This window comes from Grus americana, chromosome 1 (assembly GCF_028858705.1).
Source record: "Grus americana isolate bGruAme1 chromosome 1, bGruAme1.mat, whole genome shotgun sequence".
Classification (NCBI taxonomy): domain Eukaryota; kingdom Metazoa; phylum Chordata; class Aves; order Gruiformes; family Gruidae; genus Grus; species Grus americana.
In genome coordinates, this window is record NC_072852.1 from 124,383,586 (window position 1) to 124,401,523 (window position 17,938).

Genomic DNA, 17,938 nt, shown 5'->3' on the forward strand with positions numbered 1-17,938 from the left:
CACTAAGTAGGGCTAATGACAAAGGTTCTAGAGTAAGAGCATTTTTACAGTGTGTCTTATGCTATAGTGTAGAGCCTATTGTGCAGAAGTGTTTCTTAAATTGAATTGTTAATTTATTTCATAGAATCACAGAATGGTTTGGGTAGGAAGGGACCTCAAAGCCCATCTAGTTCCAACCCCCCTGCCATGGGCAGGGACACCCTCCACTAGACCAGGTTGCCCAAAGCCCCATCCAACCTGGCCTTGAACACTTCCAGGGATGGGGCCTCCACAGCTTCTCTGGGCAACCTGTTCCAGTGCCTCACCACCCTCACGGTGAAGAATTTCTTTCTAACATCTAATCTAAATCTACCTTCTTTAGTTTAAACTTTTAGTTTAAATTTGAGTCCTGAAAAAAGAGAACACCCCTCTTTATACCTTCGCACCAGACCTATGCTGGCATGAGTAAACCATACAGTGCAAACCAGCAATTGAGTATGATCTTTCCAATTTAGCTTGTCCCTCTTTCGGATAGAGCAGTTACATTTTCTTCTTATTATCACCAGTTTAACCCACTTATCCCTAACTTGACTCATAAAATTTTAGGGGAAACAGTTGGGCTCCTAACCATCAAAAAAGAGGGAGGGGGGTAGATGTTGGGTTTAACTGGGACATTTCAGTGGTCCAGTTTCGAGCACAGCCAGCCCTGCTGCAGCAGCGCAATGAGGGCACGGGCAAGCTTTGGTTTGGAACAGGAACAAGCAGCTGCAACCGGGGAAAGGAGGTAGAGGAAATAAGGGGGTGCAGAAGAAGGACAGCCGAAGCTTGTCTCGTTGCAAACCTATTGCCACATCAAGAAGTTCCTGTCACAGGTCAAAACCCTCGTCTTAGATGCTGAATGAGCACAAGGTGAAATTAGCTGATAATCTAAAAAGCAGATAAACAGGATAGGTACATAAAGTAAGCCAAGTGAGTATAGTAAAGCTAATGGAAGTTTTAGGTCTTTTTAAAATGCCTTGGGATTCTTCATAGAGAATATAAGATTTATGCTGTACAAGTTAAGAATTAACTCTAAATCAGTCCTTAAAAGAGAGAGAGATGAAGAGGGAAGTACAATAAAAAAATCAAAGGATGTGGTGAAGGTCAAAGGTGAGAAAAACTGCAGAAGTAATGAACTTTTTGCATTCAAGGCTAAAACTAACCACAGAGTACGAGATCAGACTGGTTCAACTAACTGCAGGGTCAACAAAATCAGGCTTTGGGCAAGATCTGCCCTGTCCAGAAATATCTATTTGCTGTATTTGTATTCATCTTTATATTAGAGTTTAAAAGACCAGCTTTGTCCCAAGACAGAGACCTTTTTGCTGCTGATCTTGTGCATGTTTAGGTTTTGACCTATAGGTGCTTCTTCATCATGTAAAATCTAAAGCTTGTCCAACAGCTGGTCACTCGGTTGTGTCCCTTGATACAGTTGCTTCTTAGACCTTACACATTTTCAGTATTAAGATTATTTTTGTTATGCTTAAAAATTATGCTTAAAAAAACTACGTCTTTTTCTTTAAAGTAATACTCGTGATGCTTTTTTTATTATTATTTGTGATCTTTATTCCATGGCTGACATTTTCCATAAAGCTCTTTTAAAACTATTTTGGAGGTCACCGCAGCAGATTCTTCAAACTCCACGAGTCTCTATCAGCTTCGGATGGGGGGAAAGGAAGGACCAATATTATTAGCATTTGTGCAACAAACCCATACCTTGTCTCTACGAAAGCAGACATTTAGAAAGGTATGCTTGATGTAACTAGAAAGTTTTTGGTTTTTTTCTTTTTCTTACCCAAACTAGCACTGTCTTCTGAAGCTCACACTGGGGCAGCAGTGGTCATTACAGGATATTTTCTTGCAAGACTTCATATACTCCAAAGGAGGAACAGCAGTTTTCTGGAATAAGAAACTTCAAGTCCGTTGATTGAGTTCCTCTTGAATTTGTCACCACAAAAATTACCAGGAGAAGACTCAAAAATTTTTAAGAGCTAGCAGCCAGATATCGTAAAGACAAGAATTAGCTAAAATATGCAACGACCCACTTCAAAATTGGCAATGAAGCTCCTGAGTCTCAGCTGGCCGGCATCTGCTGCTTTTCTAGCAAAAGTTTTCTTTATTTACAGTGATTCTTCTTACCCTGGGCTTCATATTTCTTTCTGAAACAGAAAAACAATGTAAGACTCCACAAGATAGATAAGCAAAATAACTAATAGCTACATTTCACAAGAGGTTACTGGCAGTAGCTATAGATGTAAAGCAAAAAAAAAAGCCAATGTTCATGTTAAACACTGAGTATGACCCTGTGCAGGTTTTGGCTGGGGCAGAGTTAATTTTCTCCACAGTAGCTGGTAGGGGCTGTGTTTTGGATTTGTGCAGAGAACAGTGTTGGTAGCACAGGGATGTTTTTGTTATCCCTGAGCAGCGCTCACACAGAGCCAAGGCCTTTGCTGCCTCTCACCCCACCCCACCAGTGAGAGACTGGGGGTGCACAAGGAGTTGGGAGGGGACACAGCCGGGACAGCTGACCCCAACTGACCCAAGGGATATTCCATACCATATGACGTCATGCTCAGCATATAAAGCTGGGGGAAGAAGAGGGAAGAGGGAGGATGTTCGGAGTGATGGCGTTTGTCTTCCCAAGTCCCCATCAGGCGTGATGGAGCCCTGCTTTCCTGGGGATGGCTGAACACCTGCCTGCCCATGGGAAGTGGGGAATGAATCCCTTGCTTTGCTTTGCTGGTGTGCGCGGCTTTTGCTTTACCTATTAAACTGTCTGTATCTCAAGCCACGAGTTCTCTCACTTTTACTCTTCCGATTCTCTCCTTCATCCCACTGGGGAGGAAGTGAGTGATGGGAGGTAAGTGTGTGGGACTGAGCTGCCAGGTGGGGTTAAACCACAACAGGCTCCTAGGAAGGAAACACAGGGGCAGAATTCTGAGACCAAGAGATGATATCCAAAATCAGGTCATTTATTTTTTCTATTTACTTTGACCACTTCTCCTTTCTAATTTAATAACAATGGTCACAGAGCATAGAGTACACTTGCACCAATGAAGAGAACTGTGTTAACAGGTACCATACATTCAAATAAATTGCTTTCTCCCAAGACCTCAGATGCTTCGGTCTGGGAACACCAGCTCTCTGAATAAATATCATTCAGGAGGTATAGCCTAACACCAGGCAATTTGTGAACATTCCTCCCCACCACTTCAAGTAAATGGCTAGCACCTCACGCTGAGGGCAGGATGGAAGGGTGCCCCCATCACCCTCCCAGATGGGGCTTTGCTGAAAATGTTGGTGGTTAGTCCAAACAGATGCCGGTTTGGCAGATGTTTTCAGCCATTTTCCATGCCTTCCAGATTACAGGCAGTCAATGCAATCAAAACTGACCAATTGGTCAAAAAAAAAAAAAAACCAACCAAAAAACTCACAACTGTTTGAAGGTTTCCTACCAGCTCCCACCCCAGCTTCTGCCTGACCTTGGACTGGGATGCAGAGTCTGTGCAGGGCAATGATTTTGTAACCTGGGACACCCTACTGAAAGGATACCATGGGAGAGTGCTAGAACGATGTCCTCCCCCATGCACGGAATCACATCGCTTCAGCTGAAGGACATCTGCATGAATACCAATGAAATGCTCACCCCATCACTGTCAGACTGTTAGGGATTTGCTCTCACCAGTGCATGGAGAGCAAGGCGCTGAAGGATGCAAGTGCAACCATGTCATGCCACTTTTTTATGCCCATGTGCTCCTTTGCGAGTAGCCTCAGAGCACATGGCAGATGATGTGGTCCTGAGCAGTGAGGTACTTGTGATTTCACCCTTCTGCTGCCCTCTTACCTCAGGACAGCCTCAGGCCCCGCAGCTCTGCACCCTCCTAGAGCAGAATTTGCTTTATGAGTACCTCAGCCCATGGCACAGTGATATGGACATCCCAAATCCAGCGTAAATTGAGACTGGCATCTCAGCTGGGCTTGACCGGTAGTGCTGTGACATCTTTGGAGGTGTCTCAGCCACAAAATAGCATTGATTTGTGAAGTGACTCTGAGCCATGAACTTGTAATGAACAGCAACAGGTTTACCAGCTGAAGCACAGTTTTGCAGCAGGACTCCAGTCCAAGAAAATAAAAAAGTCAAACTACTCATTCGAAAGGCAGATCCCTAGTATAACTTGTTTTCTAATCAAGAGATTCAAAAAAAAGGAAAAAAAAAATAGTTATGAATTGTCATCATCCGTGTAATCAGTGAACTTTGCTAAGACCTCAGAAACAAGAATCATGAAAGAATAAACCAGGCACTTCAAGTCTAATCCAAGCTTTCACAGCACTGGAATGCCTGTCAGGGCTTTGCTGTCTTTCCCAGAAGTCTGCTGCTCTTCCAGGTAAGTGCACGCAAAAGATGATGCCCAAGCTGAGCAAAGAGAGTTACGAGGAAGGAGTGACACAGAGAGGACAGGAGCAACGCAAAAGCAGTGCGCAGGCTCGGGGGCTTTTCCTGACCGACTCAGAGCACTCACGTGCCAGATGCTCTGTACCACTGGAAATGCACATTGCTGGTCTCTCGGCTCGGAGGGAAGAGCGTTATTTCGGAGCAGGAGAGCATGAAGTCTGTCCTCGTTACTGCGGAGAAGCTGAAAGCCCATGATGTCAGCCACACACTTCCTAGGCAGCCACAGCTGTATTACAGCAGCACAGGGAAAGCTTTCTGAGGCAAGCAGTTAGGGTATTTGACTACAAGACACATTTAAATCATCGATGCCCAAGGTCTCTGGCCCTGCCGTCACACAGTAAAGTATGATAAACAGTCCCCTTGTCCATCACCTGACAGCGAAATCTCTGCTAAAACCTACATTTGAAGATGCTTCACATTCAGATCTGCCATTCTTGCAGACAAAACAGAAGCATTTTGAAGCACTGATTAACTTGAAAGCCACACTCAACAATTGCACAGTAAGACGATCTTCAGCTTTAATATATTTCAGCGTAGAAAATGAAAACGTGGGTTATAAAAACAATTCACTCATGAGGCATCTGTACTTAGAGGAAGTGAAATGCAACCATTTGTGCCCAATGTCCTACCATCTGTGCCAAGCCTGTTGATAAACCTTCCCTGACAGGATGAAATACTGCTCCTGTAAAGGCATCCTTAACATAATATGCCTCTACAGCATTGCGCTGGACTAGGTTTGAAAAACAGCCTTTTATAATACACAGATGAATTTAGCGCTTAAGAAGATTAATGGATTCATAAATAGCCTGGAAATCCAAACTCATTGAATTTAGTTCATAGAACAGGTCAAATAGGCATTTATCAAACCATCTGGTGTCTTTCTTCCCTGGGGAAAAAGCTGTGGTCGAGCTACAGATAGCTGAGGAGCCATTGCAACAGGGAGGGTTCGGTTTTCCCTGTTCTCAGCTTTCCTCTAGAAATCGCCGGTGCTCATTAGAAAACAGTAGAGCTCTTTGGACAGAGCGCTGCGGACCAAAGCAGGCTGCCCCAAGACACGCGTCTTGAAGCCGCTGGAGATGCCGCCTGTTCTGCTGGCAAAACGCACAGGCAAAAAAAAAGCAGCTTCCCTGTTTCACGCAGCAGCTGCTCGGGTAGGTCAGGAGCACGCAGTCATTTCGCATGTGAGCTGATGTCAGCTTTCTCCGGGGCTGCTCACCCTACAGGCTGCGGGACCATCCGTGGGGTTGGTCACAGACGTGCTGGGGTGCCAGCGCTGCTTGAGGCCGAGGGCATTGATTCTCGCTCATGGATGGCCAGGCCCAGCTGGTGTGAACAGACCCGAAACAGGCACCTTTGCTGAAGCGTTGAGCCCTTTTTGAAAAAGTTTATTTATTTCCCAAGTTCTCCCAGACAATTGCAGATGTAAGAGGGCACAGGAGCTGCTAAGAAAAGGTCTTCATGCATGAATTTGTACATTACCCACCATTTTTCAGATGTTCTATACCCCAAGTCCGTCTTCAGCAGGCCTGTCCTTTGCGTACATTTTTGGGTACTCACCAGTGCATGACTGGGGGAAGGGGCAGAGGCAAGGACAGCCGCTCTCAGCTGTTTTTAGCCAACGCGTTGTCCATACTGAACCACCGCCTTAGCAAAGCCTGGGCCAGGGCGGCTCCCGCTCTGCCCCTGCTGCTCCGGCACCCGTGGGCACCCAGCCGGGGCAGGGGTGGAGATCACGTCGGTGTTGAATTGCTCATGAAAAGGCAGAGGTTGGGGGAAAAAAAAGGTTTAGGAAAATGTTTGAAAGGTTTCTTCAACTCATGTCCATTTATTCCTATTTCATGACATTTTAGCAATAATAATGGATTTTATATGTTGTATCATTTCATATGAACATGTACATCATAGTATGATAAGCCATGTATAATGATTTAATATAGTTAAAATATCACAGAAGTGTATTTCTACATAGTAATTTATTTTTTAAAGCATTGCTACTTAACACAAATGTAAGCACAGTCATGTTCTAAGTTAAAGTGTCTATTCTTTATGCTGCAATAAATAGTTTGTCATTTGCTCTAGACCATGAAATGGACATTCATGTGCACCCATTTGAGTAGCCCACAAAAACCCCACCAGAGTAAGTCAAGGATCTCAAAAAAAAAAGGGGGGGAGGGAGTTGAGCAGTTAATTTATTTTTGTGAGCAAAATAACAAATTATTTTATTAATGTGCTCTGATATATAAAAAATTATAATTCTTTATGGTCATATTAGCAGCTTTCATTGAAGATTTTAAAGATAAAACATGTAAGATGCCATATAAAAGAAAATAACAGTGTAGTTGGTTAGTACAACATAAGACGACACACTATGTGGTACACATTATTGGTGGAAATAATACAAAATATTTAGTAGGGCCTGGGTTGCATTTGGCATCATCACGTTCTGCCCCTGCTGTCATGCCATGAAATAATCTACAAATAAAACCAATATATTTCTTGAAACACTATGTTCATTGAAAAATAAAAAACACATTGAAACGACGTTAATAAGTAAGCTGTTAGGCTTAAATAGCTTTGCCTCAAAGAAGAATGTTTTGACAAACATAGGTCCATCTGGTTCTCCTGCACCTCTGCCAGGATAGCAGGGGGGAAAAGGATCAAAATCCTGTCCATAGTCATGGACAAAATACTATGGCCCATCCCAGAGCTGCCTGGGGCAGGCGCCCTCCCCATGTGCTGTCCTGTTCAGGAGGGCTCGTGCTGCATCCCTGGACGCTGCCCAGGACAGACCTGCTCCCCCCGCACACGCTGGTGGAAATCAGGAATAGCTCGCCAGAGTTCAGCAGCACCCACTGTGGGTGTCTGTCAGGACATGAAGAGGAGGGCCGGTTTTGCCGCCTCGTCTTGCTTTCATAAAGTTGATGGTTGGGTCAACCGGAGTTGGCCCAATGGAGTAAACAGCGCTACACCGCCATCCGTACAGACCCCTCTCCCTTCGCTCCCAGCAGGGCACATCGCACGGCTCTAAGCAAAACTCAACCTTACTGCTATTCTTTCATTGCTCATCTTCCACACAGCTCTGCGAGTGTCCAGGAGTCTCTGAGACCCCACAGGGAAGGTTTCTCACCTGGACTGGGACCTGGCCTTGAACCAGATCCCACCAGCTCCTAGGGGAATCTGGAGACAGATCCAACCAACCTGCCCAGGAGAGTTTGGAGCCAGATATGTATCCAAGGCCCATGATACAAACTTTTCCCTAATGACTAGGTAGGTACAGGGACTAAATGCTTAAGCAGGACCCATGCTCCAGCCAGCCCTTGGACTATTTGATCTGCAAAACAACCACTGTAAAAAGTGCTGGGAAGTAAAAAGAGGAGGCAGCTTCAATACTGTCTTCCCCCACCCCAGAAGAAACCCCATCAGTCAGTCCATCCAGCTGTGTGGTGTTACCGGAGACTTCAGTGGTGTTTGCCACCTCTTCAGGAAGGCCCATCTGGAGCAAGAGTTTAGAGATAAGGCTGTTGAACTTGCTCTCCGTGGTAGACCAAGGCTCTTCACTTGGGGTCGGGACTTCGGACGTGACATTCAGCTCCACTGGGTCAAGACAGTAACCTTCTGGGGATTTCTCATAGAGCACATCCATCAGGTCAATCCCGGCTACTGAGGAGGGGGAGGCACAGGGAATATCCCTGACGAGCCTGTAATTCTCCATCCACTCCTTCAGCCACTCAATGCGGCAGTCACACTCCCAGGGGTTACGGAAGAGGTACAGCCGCCCCAGGAAGTACACCGGCTGGAAGACAGAAAAGGGTAGGGTCGTCAGGTTGTTGCTGTTCAAGTGCAACGCGACCAGGCTGGTGAGGTTTTCAAAAGCCCCTTCCTCAATGTGGTTGATCCTGTTGCGGTCCAGGTAGAGGACCTCCAGCTCCCCCAGGTCCCTGAACCAGGTGTTGGAAACGTTCCTGAGGAAATTCCCCCCAAGGTTGAGCATCTTCAGGCACCTCAGGCCATCAAAGGAGTTTTCTGGAAGCTCGCTGATCAAATTGTCGTTCAGGTACAGGTACTCCATCTTCTGGCAGCCCTGAAAAGCTCGCTCATGAACAACATTTATCCTGTTGTCCTGCAGATTCAGGTATTTCAGCTTGGTCAGGCCCTGCAGGGAGTTATAGGCTACCGCTTCGATCCTGTTTCTTTCCAGGTAAACGTGGGTCAGGTTCTCCATGCCCCTGATGGCACCTGGGATCCTCCGGAAGTTGTTCTGGAAGCAGAAGAGCTCTTGTAGAGCAGGCAGCTCGATGAAGATCCTGTCCGGGATGTTGAAAAGATTGCAGTCTGCCAGGTCCAGCTTGACCAGCCGTCTGAGAGCAGTGAAAGTCCGCGTGTGGAGATAACGAATGTACTCATTGTGGGCCATCTTCAGCTCGGTCAGGCTGGGCAGCCCCTTGAAAGCCCCCGGGGTGATAAAGGAAATATTGTTGTGGTTGAGTGACAGGGATTTGAGGGAAGGCAAGGTCCCGAAGGCCCTCTCGGAGAGGAACTTGATGCTGTTTTTGTCCAGGTTGATAGAGGAGGCTTCACAGGGGAACTCGCTAGGGATCTGCCCCAGACCGGCACGATCACAGAGGATGGAGCAGCTCCGCTCCTGGGTGCACACGCAGTTGGCAGGGCAGGACCGCACGCAGGCCCACACCGCATGGACGTGGGGGACCCAAAGGATCACTGTCAGAGAGGAACATGCCGTCCCCAAAGAGCGGTGGGAGGAGAGAATCAGGATGCATTGTTAGCAAATATATTAATCACAACAGGAAAAAGAAATTACACTGTCTTTGCCTCCCTTCTAGCTGGGCTAATAGCCACCCACTACTCGTACGCCAGTGAGCTCTCATGAAACATTCCTAAAACTCTTCTGCTGGGGTTTTTAAACCCTCTGAGAAGGTGTATGTGTGTGTGTGCGCGTGCACGCATATATATATATATATATGTAAAAAGCATGTCATCTCTGATTAATTTCTGTCCCCAAGAGGGGGAATCACCTAGACTGAACTATTTCTCAATGTGTCTGTGATGGGTTTCTCTGGGAGCTGACGCATGGTTTGGCCATGATTAGGCCATGGTTTGGCCAGGATGTAGGCAGAGATAGGCTTTGAAGGCCAGCAGCTGTGGATGGGTTGCAGTATTTCTGGGTGGGGAAGAGGGGAGGGCAGCATATGCTAGTCTGGCAGTGGGCTGGGGAGATCACTTAGTTGCTTGGGACACGTCAAATTCATGCCTTTTCTTCTGCCTTTTCTTTGCTCCTTCCATCTAACATTTCTCCACCAGAGCCATGAGCTGGTGCAGCGCTGCAAGGGGAACTATCAGCTACTAAGGATGCAGCACAGTGTTTAAAAACACATTGCCACTGTATTTTGGTGGAAAGGCACAAGGAAAAACAAAACAAGAGATATTAGTCAACTGCTTTTTTCATGATCTCGCCATAGATAAGCTACTCTGCACCTCCAGCACAGTTTTTACTGTTTTGCCAATTCTCAAGGCAGTTGTGATAATGTCTTACTCTTGATGGGAGCAGCTGCTTTGTCCTTTTACCAGCCTGACATGGGAGGTGTGTGGCTATTGCGGTTTCTTTTCAAGTTAGGCCCACACAGGTGGATGTACAATGAGGAAGAGAAGGTAAAAGCTCTTGAAGACAAATCAGAGAAGAATGAAAAGAACAGGAAACATCAGTCTCCATGGACAGGTGTTTTTGTGGGGAAAAAGCATCCAGTCAACCAGACATCTGCGAAATAAACTCATTAGAGAGGAAGAACTGAAGGCAGAGCTCATTTTGTAATTGCTCTTACAGGCACACCCTACTTGCTGCTTAACAAAATGAGCAGCCATACCAGCGAACTCTCCATGTAGTCACTAGCAGGAAACGGTGGTATTGCTACTGACTGGCTTTTCTGCTGAAGTTTATTGGCTCCCACACAAGCACAAGCCTTTTATATTTTTTTTTCAACAAGACATGAGATACCATCTTTACCAACAGCCACCTTTACTACTGCACTGCTGGGATCACGTCTCTGCTGCTGCGTGCTTGGTAGCCCCAAGGGCTGAAAGACAAGGAACAGGCTTTCCCCCACGCTCCTGCTGACTGACTGGAGAGGGAAGCTCCCAGCAGCCGGGCTGCCTCTCCCCGCCAGTTTGCAGCACAGCGATTGCCCACTACAGCTGTGTTCCCAATGCACATTTTTATTAAGACAGACTTGTGAGGTGATATGCCATGAAGCATCAGCTTCAGCAAACATCAAGCTTTTATTTTTGCAGCGCCTAAGGCTTCAATGTACAGACCAAACTGCAATTGCTCTGCCTTTTCTCCATCCTTTTCAAAGGCAACATGCACGGTTCTGTATGAGTTGCACTGCCTGTGGCTTCTTCAAGCAGGAGACTTGCAACACCAGCTGCTGGGCAGGTCCCCATTCAACCCAGGAGCTGCCCAGCCTGGTTCTGTTTGAACGAACCTGGTCATTGCATGTAGAAGAGGGATTTAGGTATGTGGAGGGAGCATCCCAGAAGGACTTTAACTGTGGCCTCTTTATCAAAATTCAGGTCCCATCAAGCCTGGCCACGCTATTGTGACTAGAGAATTAGCAAAACAGCATCACTTCAAGGATAAATGATAATGAAGGACTCTGAGAGGTGGACAGGATTTTAGACAGGTTTTCATTTTGTTTGCTTGTGTGTTCTTCTCCTTTTACCCGAGCCCTTATCTAACAGCCAGAGCTAAAGGAAAGTCCCCTTCAGCCAGGACCCTGAGGAGACAACAGGTGAGGAGCCTAAGGACGAGAGGGGGGACAACGCGCTGGCCCCGGATTCTCTTTCTTTGTGCAGGCTGCCCAGGGGCTGCCTCGTTTGCTCCCCTTTGCACCTGCCCACGCTGTGGCTTGCAGACAGGGGTATATGTTGGGTTTGTTACGCAGTTACATAAACCAAGGGCCAGACGGATTAAGGCTTTGCCTGTTCCCAAATGTCTGACCACAGGTGGCTGTCTGGAAACGGTGGATGGAAGTGTTGCTGCTGGAACGAGAGCCTTGCATGGGCTCAGGGTGACATCCAGAGGGGCACATGTGCATAGGCTGTCCTATATGTGAGACTGTCCCAAGCAAGTTCAATGTTTAGCTACAGCTAGCCCAAGCTCAGTCACATCCCTGGCCTTCAGAGCAGACCTCCCCCAGCTGCTGTGTACACTGTGTGCAGCGTAGGAATTAGCACGCTGATAACTAAATCCCCTCCTTCCCCTCCCCGCTTGTTCTCTAATCACTTGATAAAGGAAATGTCTGTACCCAAGCCATATCCAGCCTGTTCTCCTTAGACACAGGGGTTTTTTAGTGCCACATCCTCTGCTAGTGGCATTTCACAGCACACTTCTAAGATCTCTATTTACAAGTCCATCTCTTTGCATTGTGCAGTACATGGAAAACAAACACTTGAGGACCATCCAACTAGAAAACAATCCCCTGGCAATAGGAGCTCACTCAGAGGAGCCCCTCAGCACCGCAGTCTTTGTGGCAATTCTTCTTCTTTCTCTTGCAAAGGAAGTGAGAAAAAATTGTCCATCTGTACCCCGCCAAACCTTCAGGAGAGCTACTGCTCAGAGCACAGGAGATCAGATCTCCGCTGTTGGCCAGATCTCTTCTGACCAACATAGCATGAAACATTCCCACCTCTCCTTCCTTACTCTTTCCCCTTCCCCCAAAAGGATGTTCTTTGCTTTTCACACTGCGGGAGCAGACAGGGCAGCACCTGGAAGATTCCTCCAACTCATTGACATAGAAGGTGCTCAAACGACATGTGTGTTTAAGAAAAAGGGTGAAATACAGCAGCAAGGTCAAAAATATTAGTGAGATTAAGGAATAAACAAAATTCCACCTAGGCATGATCTCTTTTGCTCTTTTAAATGCTACGGTAATTCAGTATTTGAAAGGAAGAGTGAGAGACCAAAAAATGTTTGCAGAGTTTTGAGAAGGGTAAAGAGACAATGATTGCAATAATTGAGTATTTAACCTACACCTTTCCGAACAATCTGTCTAATCCACTACTGGGTAATGCAGAATAAGAGTATACTCACCATTTAAAATGATGGCAAACATTACCTTGATTATTCACTAGTGGCATTTCAGGTCTGGCAAGCGAACTTGAGGGATCTAAAAGCACACAGGAAGAGCAGAGACAGGTTTCATCCTCTGTCATTTCCCTGCATCATCTTCCCACAATAAGGCCTATGTTTAGAAAGGAAGACGAAGGAAAAAGGTCCTCTCCCACATGCTTTCAAACTGAAGAAGTCCCCAGCACCTTCCTGGTGAGTATCTTTCTTCCACCACTGACCTTCTCAGGGAATCCTGCAGCTTTGTGCTACTCCTTTCCACGAGCTCATCCACATCCTTCCCACCAGCCGTGCTGAGAGCAGGTTCCGATCATCTGAGGTGGGAAAAGATCATCAACAGTAAGAGACTGGCCATCTCCCCAGGCAATAAGTGCTGGTACAGAGGAGCATAACCAGCTTAGCATCAAACAGTCAAAACTAAAATTCCCAACAGAAATAATCTAGATACGTTGCTTACCTAGCCAGGCAGTGGCTGTGTCCTCCCTCCTGCTCATGAGGCTGCCATTAGCCATACGAGTCAGTCTGCGAAAAGTTGGCATTTTTTTCTCACAAGCTATCATTTAATGGCAGGAAAATCCTCTGTATCAGAGGAGGATTAGCGGAGATGGAAGAATGTGCCTGTCCTCTAAAGCTCCTAAAGCAAAACAGGGATTGCAGACAAACCAAACTGATGCTTTCTCCTCTCTGCCAACCTACTCTCCCCCCACCCACTCTCCCCCCCACCATTAAAACCCCCCCAATAAAACAGTCCAGAATTGGACCACTGCCATTCAAACAGCATTGCTGAATGTCATTACTCCACTCCCCATTATATAATGGCAGAAATGGTGGGAGCGGAAGGTGTAGCCTAAATGTGATTAGATTTGGGGGCAAGCGCAGCCTTATGGTTTCCCTTCATAGAGCTCGCCAAACCAGCACAGCTTGAGACGCTCTTCCCCCAGGCACACTTTCCCAGCCCCAGCGTGGCTCACACACCATTAACAGGCTGCTTTGCTTTGCTGGGAATTGCTCCTGAAGGACAAGGAGATGCCAACAGCACTGGGAGAAGGGTCAGCAAACACAGGGAGCTCGCATGGTGTATATGGCCCAAATAATAATGAACTCTGCCCTGCCTGTGAGTGTGTTTTGCTTGTGATGCTGCAGCTGGTGCGTGGAAATCATAAGGACAGGTTCTGTATGTGGTGATGTTTTAGCATTCAGGATGTGAATTGGTTTTTAAAGCCTTTTCTGACAGAATGATGATGGTTTCTTTGGAGAATGGGGGTTGAACAAGTGAGTTATCTCAGCCTCCCATGCCTTAGGTAATTGCATTCACTATGTCAGAGGGAAAAATAGCTCTACTCTTTATTTCTAAGTGAATTATTCTGCTGCTTTTTTTTTTTCAGGAAATGGAATACCTGATGAATTTATGCTTGAAACGGCAGGAAAGATTCAGCTGGGAACCAGCCTGCTGCTGCTCAGCTCTTCCTGCAAATAGAAGCACCCAGCTACATTGGGTTTATTTTGTTTTGCCTTTCCCTCAGTCTTAAGGCATCTGGCTGGCACCTCAGGAAATTTGTGTCTGTCTAAACAGTGTGTAAGCAGGCTGGTGCTGGGGGGGCAGGCTGGAGGGAAGGGGGTGACGCATATAGCGCTGATTTTAGCTGAAGGATACCTTTCCCCACCACCTTGTTGTACCAACCCCCCAGCTTTGCACTTCTGCGCTTTGCACCATGCTGCTTTGCACAGAGGAGGAAAGAGATTTGCAAAGCCACACACAGGGGTGTTGCAGCCTCCGCGACAGGGCTGAAGTTGTTGGAAACCTTGTGGGGACAGAAGTGGCACCAGCTGGTGAGCTGGGGCAGCTGGTGTTGCCCCGAAGGTCCCAGTTCCCATGGGAATACCAGGAAGCCCCAACCTGTCTGATCGCAGAAAGCAGATCACTGGCCTTTCAGCTATGAAGAAAATTGGCGGGGGAGGAGGGGGGGCACTATTCACAGCTCCTTTTTCCCCAACATTTACCAGAGCCCATATGGTGGTACCAGAAATCTTGTCTCTCCTCAGGTGCACACGTTCCAGACAAGGAGTGGAGGCAGTGGGCAAGGAGGGTACGTGGGACTTGGGGACAATTTGGCATGTGATCAGTCAGCATCTCCCCAGAGACTAGAACTGCTGCTTGCTTTCAAAGCAATAGTAAATTTGTTCATCAGAAACAAGGAGTGGCTGATCTGCACCAAGGCACTGGATTTCTGCTCAGACTCTGGGGCTCTCCTGTGCCTCACCGCCCTTCTTCCACATGCACAGTAAGGGACCGGTGGGGACAGGACATGAAGGACCCCTGAGACCTGGGAAGTGCTTTTTGTGACAAGCAGAGCCACTTCCCCCAGAAGGTCAGGTCAAAACACATCCCCTAAGGAGGTCACTGGGAACCTCCGCTAGGTACAACGGTGGCGGGGGGGGCTGGTAGGTTGAGGGTTTGGGGGCGCTTGCTAAACTGGGAGCTGTATGCACCTCAGCAGCCGCTTTTGGGTGGGTGGGAGGACGGTGGCAGTAGGTGCCTGTTGCAAAATCAGCAGCTGTGATGTGCCGAGGCAGGCTCCAGCAGAAGCACCAGGCTTAGCTGGAGGAAGACTGGCAGGGAACACCTCTCAGAGAGCTGCTGCAATGAGCAGAGTCACCGTAGACCAATGCAGATATTATTAGCTCCCACAGGAGCTTCTGACAGCAGCCTTGCCATCAGCGTCCCACATACATAGCTCAGTGGCTGCAGCTGGCCTGGAGATGGAGCCCAGGCCCACTCCGGCTTTTTCTACCATGGCTGGAGGTTGGGATGGCTAAAACAGCCCATGTCCTGCCCCATGAGCCCTCCTACCCACAGCCTCACCAGCCACCCTGTGCTGGCACACCCGGACCATCTCCCCAGCCAGCAGCAGCAGCTCCAAGGCTTAGAGCAGTATATTTCTGTGCATCACCTATGGGCAGGAGCCTTACACACCTCCAGACCACAGCACAGAGAAGATAAGAACATGTCAGCATATGCACGGGGCAGGGGGGGGTGGGGGGAGGGGGTTGGGGAGGCTGGGGATGGGAGGCACACTGAGGTCACAGTTTCTGGGAAAGTCTCCCGCTGCAGGCAGCCAGCCGGTCAGGGAGCATCGCCCTGCGAGCAGCTGCAGCAGAGCGCTGCAGGAGCACCAAGCTCAGCACCTCCTGTGAACTGCTGCTGGCTCTTGCAACTCCTGATTCATTTCCTGATAACCTTTGGTCCTGAAAGGGCATGACAATGTGAGAAAGTGGCCTGGTAAGAAGTTTCTATTCTTCTTAGGTAGAAAAACTTAAATATCAGAGGGTACATAAAGGAAACTTGCATTTATTCTTAAAAGAAACAAACTTGGGCTTTAAACCACTCCTCAACATTTTTCAGAGCATGACTCATGTCTGGTTAATGCTGAGGGTTGAGCACGCTGCAGATGCTCAGGGCTGGGAAGCTGCTGTGGCTGCCAGGCTGGAAGCAGACTTGGCGGCTACAGACCTTGCTACTGTGGCTCTGCGCTGTTAATTTTGGTGCCACCAAGGGCTCTTCCTCATGACCTGTCCTGCCCTTTTTTAACCTTTGGGAACTTAGAGAAACCAGAGGTCAAAATAGTGGTGGAGCCGAGCCCAGAAAGCAGCAGAGCTATGCTGCCACTGAAAAAAAAAAAAAGATGACTGGATGTTTATATCTGATCTTCCACCAAAAGAATTTGGAGAATTCAGCCCCGACCAGAGGAGCCCCCTCTGCTCCGGCAGTATGCGCTGGGTATGTAAGCCTTGGCACAGCTTCACAAGCTGGCAGTGAGGATAAGCCCGCTTTGCAGAGCAAGCCTGCACAGACTCGATGCAAGATTGCTTCTAACCATCCACTTCTTCATGGCCGGGGGCATTTCATGTGACAGTGGATTAAGGATCCGAATGTAGCTCCTATCTCTGATACACGTTGATATGATTTTAAATGATCACTGGGGACCACTTCTTGCAGTGGTACAGCTGCAGGTTAAAATATTCCCTTTTGAAAGGTTGGCTAAAAACAGCTGGTGGGACTCATCTCACCTAGCTGAATGTAAAAGAGATCTCGTCTCACCCACTTTAGCTGCCTACCTGTGGGCACCATCATGGGCCTCAGCGGGGCCCATTTTCACTGATGGAGGATGACAAGACAGCCAAGGATGTGCAGCTTTCGGGACACCTCCACGCCATTAAACACCAGCGCTGGGTTAGCTGGATCCGATCCTTGCAAGTCCGGATGCTGCCAGCCAAACGCTGCCCTCCATAGAGCAGCGAAGAGGCAGAGCTGTTTGCCCGATTCCGGTGGCTGAACATCTTCGCTCCATTGTTTTTTATCTTGAAGAGCTGCTTGCATTCACGGGACTAGTGCAGGGGGGTGAGGTCCCTGCACCGCAGAGCGCCTGAGCCCCTCCGCCCACCCCAGGCTTTGGTTTCCTGAGCTTCCGTAACAGCAGCCACAGCTGCCACGGCTCGGTGCATACTTCCCCTCTTCTCACAGCAGCAGCTGCATCGTACATCGAGCCTTTCCTGCGCACATAGTCGCTGGGGTGACCTTTGAAGCAGCTGCCTCAGCGTTTCTCGCCGGGGCTCCTGTTGTTGGCTTTGCCTCATGGGATCCAGGATGCGTGTAGGGTGGTCACCCAGCCAACCACACCGCTGCATGCACAGCTCCGGAAGGCGTAGGTTTTGGGGCAGGGAGGAGTCCGCTGCGGTGGGACTGCTGTGCTGCAAGCAGACAGGACAGAGCAGCATGGCTGTACTGGGGCATGCAACTTCAGCACAGCCCACGCCACCACCAGAAATAGCGCTCGGTGCAGCTGCAATATTGCTGCTTACAGGAGATGTAGAAGCAGCTAAGGGGTCAACCAAAACTTCAAGAGCAAGGAGTTAAGAGCCTTTCCCTTGCTCGGAAGGGAGGACAGCTTTTCTTCTGTAGGCAGGGGCTTCGTTTTTGTCTGGACCAAGGCTCAGGCCCCCATACTTTGCTCAGGCATTAAGCTCCAGGGCCCTGAGGGCACAATATGCACCTTAAGGAGGGGTCTTCCCTGGGGCCACCCCTCACCCCTGCCCAGGGCCCAGGGGTCCCATTTCATCCCAGCCCAGGGCTGTCAGTCCCTGCCCAGCCTGGGTGCTGCAGGTTGCACGTTGTTGCTGGCCCTCTGCCCCATGTTGCAGCCCCCCCCCCAGCAGCCTGCCCACCCCCTCAGGCCGCTGTGCCATGCCCCGATTGCGCTGCCTGCCGCTGGTCCCACCCCAGCCGGAGAAGACCCACACCACCTCAAGAAACCCCTGGGAAAGAAGAG

General features: G+C 48.4%; 1 protein-coding gene across 2 annotated transcripts; it reads right to left on the reverse strand.

The window, feature by feature from the left end:
* Positions 1-6,140: 6,140 nt before the first annotated feature.
* NYX (nyctalopin) lies at positions 6,141-17,554 on the reverse strand. 2 transcript variants are annotated; one of them, XM_054813378.1, is made up of 5 exons: positions 16,728-17,554; positions 13,069-13,245; positions 12,833-12,925; positions 12,576-12,651; positions 6,141-9,190 (listed from the first exon to the last, which is right to left on the reverse strand). In XM_054813378.1, the coding sequence occupies exons 4-5, from the start codon at positions 12,595-12,597 to the stop codon at positions 7,794-7,796; spliced, it is 1,419 nt and encodes a 472-aa protein (XP_054669353.1). In that variant the 5' UTR covers positions 12,598-12,651; positions 12,833-12,925; positions 13,069-13,245; positions 16,728-17,554; the 3' UTR covers positions 6,141-7,793. The 2 variants fall into 2 exon arrangements, with proteins under 2 accessions (XP_054669353.1, XP_054669355.1); XM_054813380.1 differs by lacking the exons at positions 12,576-12,651; positions 12,833-12,925; positions 13,069-13,245; positions 16,728-17,554 and adding an exon at positions 10,023-10,523.
* Positions 17,555-17,938: the final 384 nt, after the last annotated feature.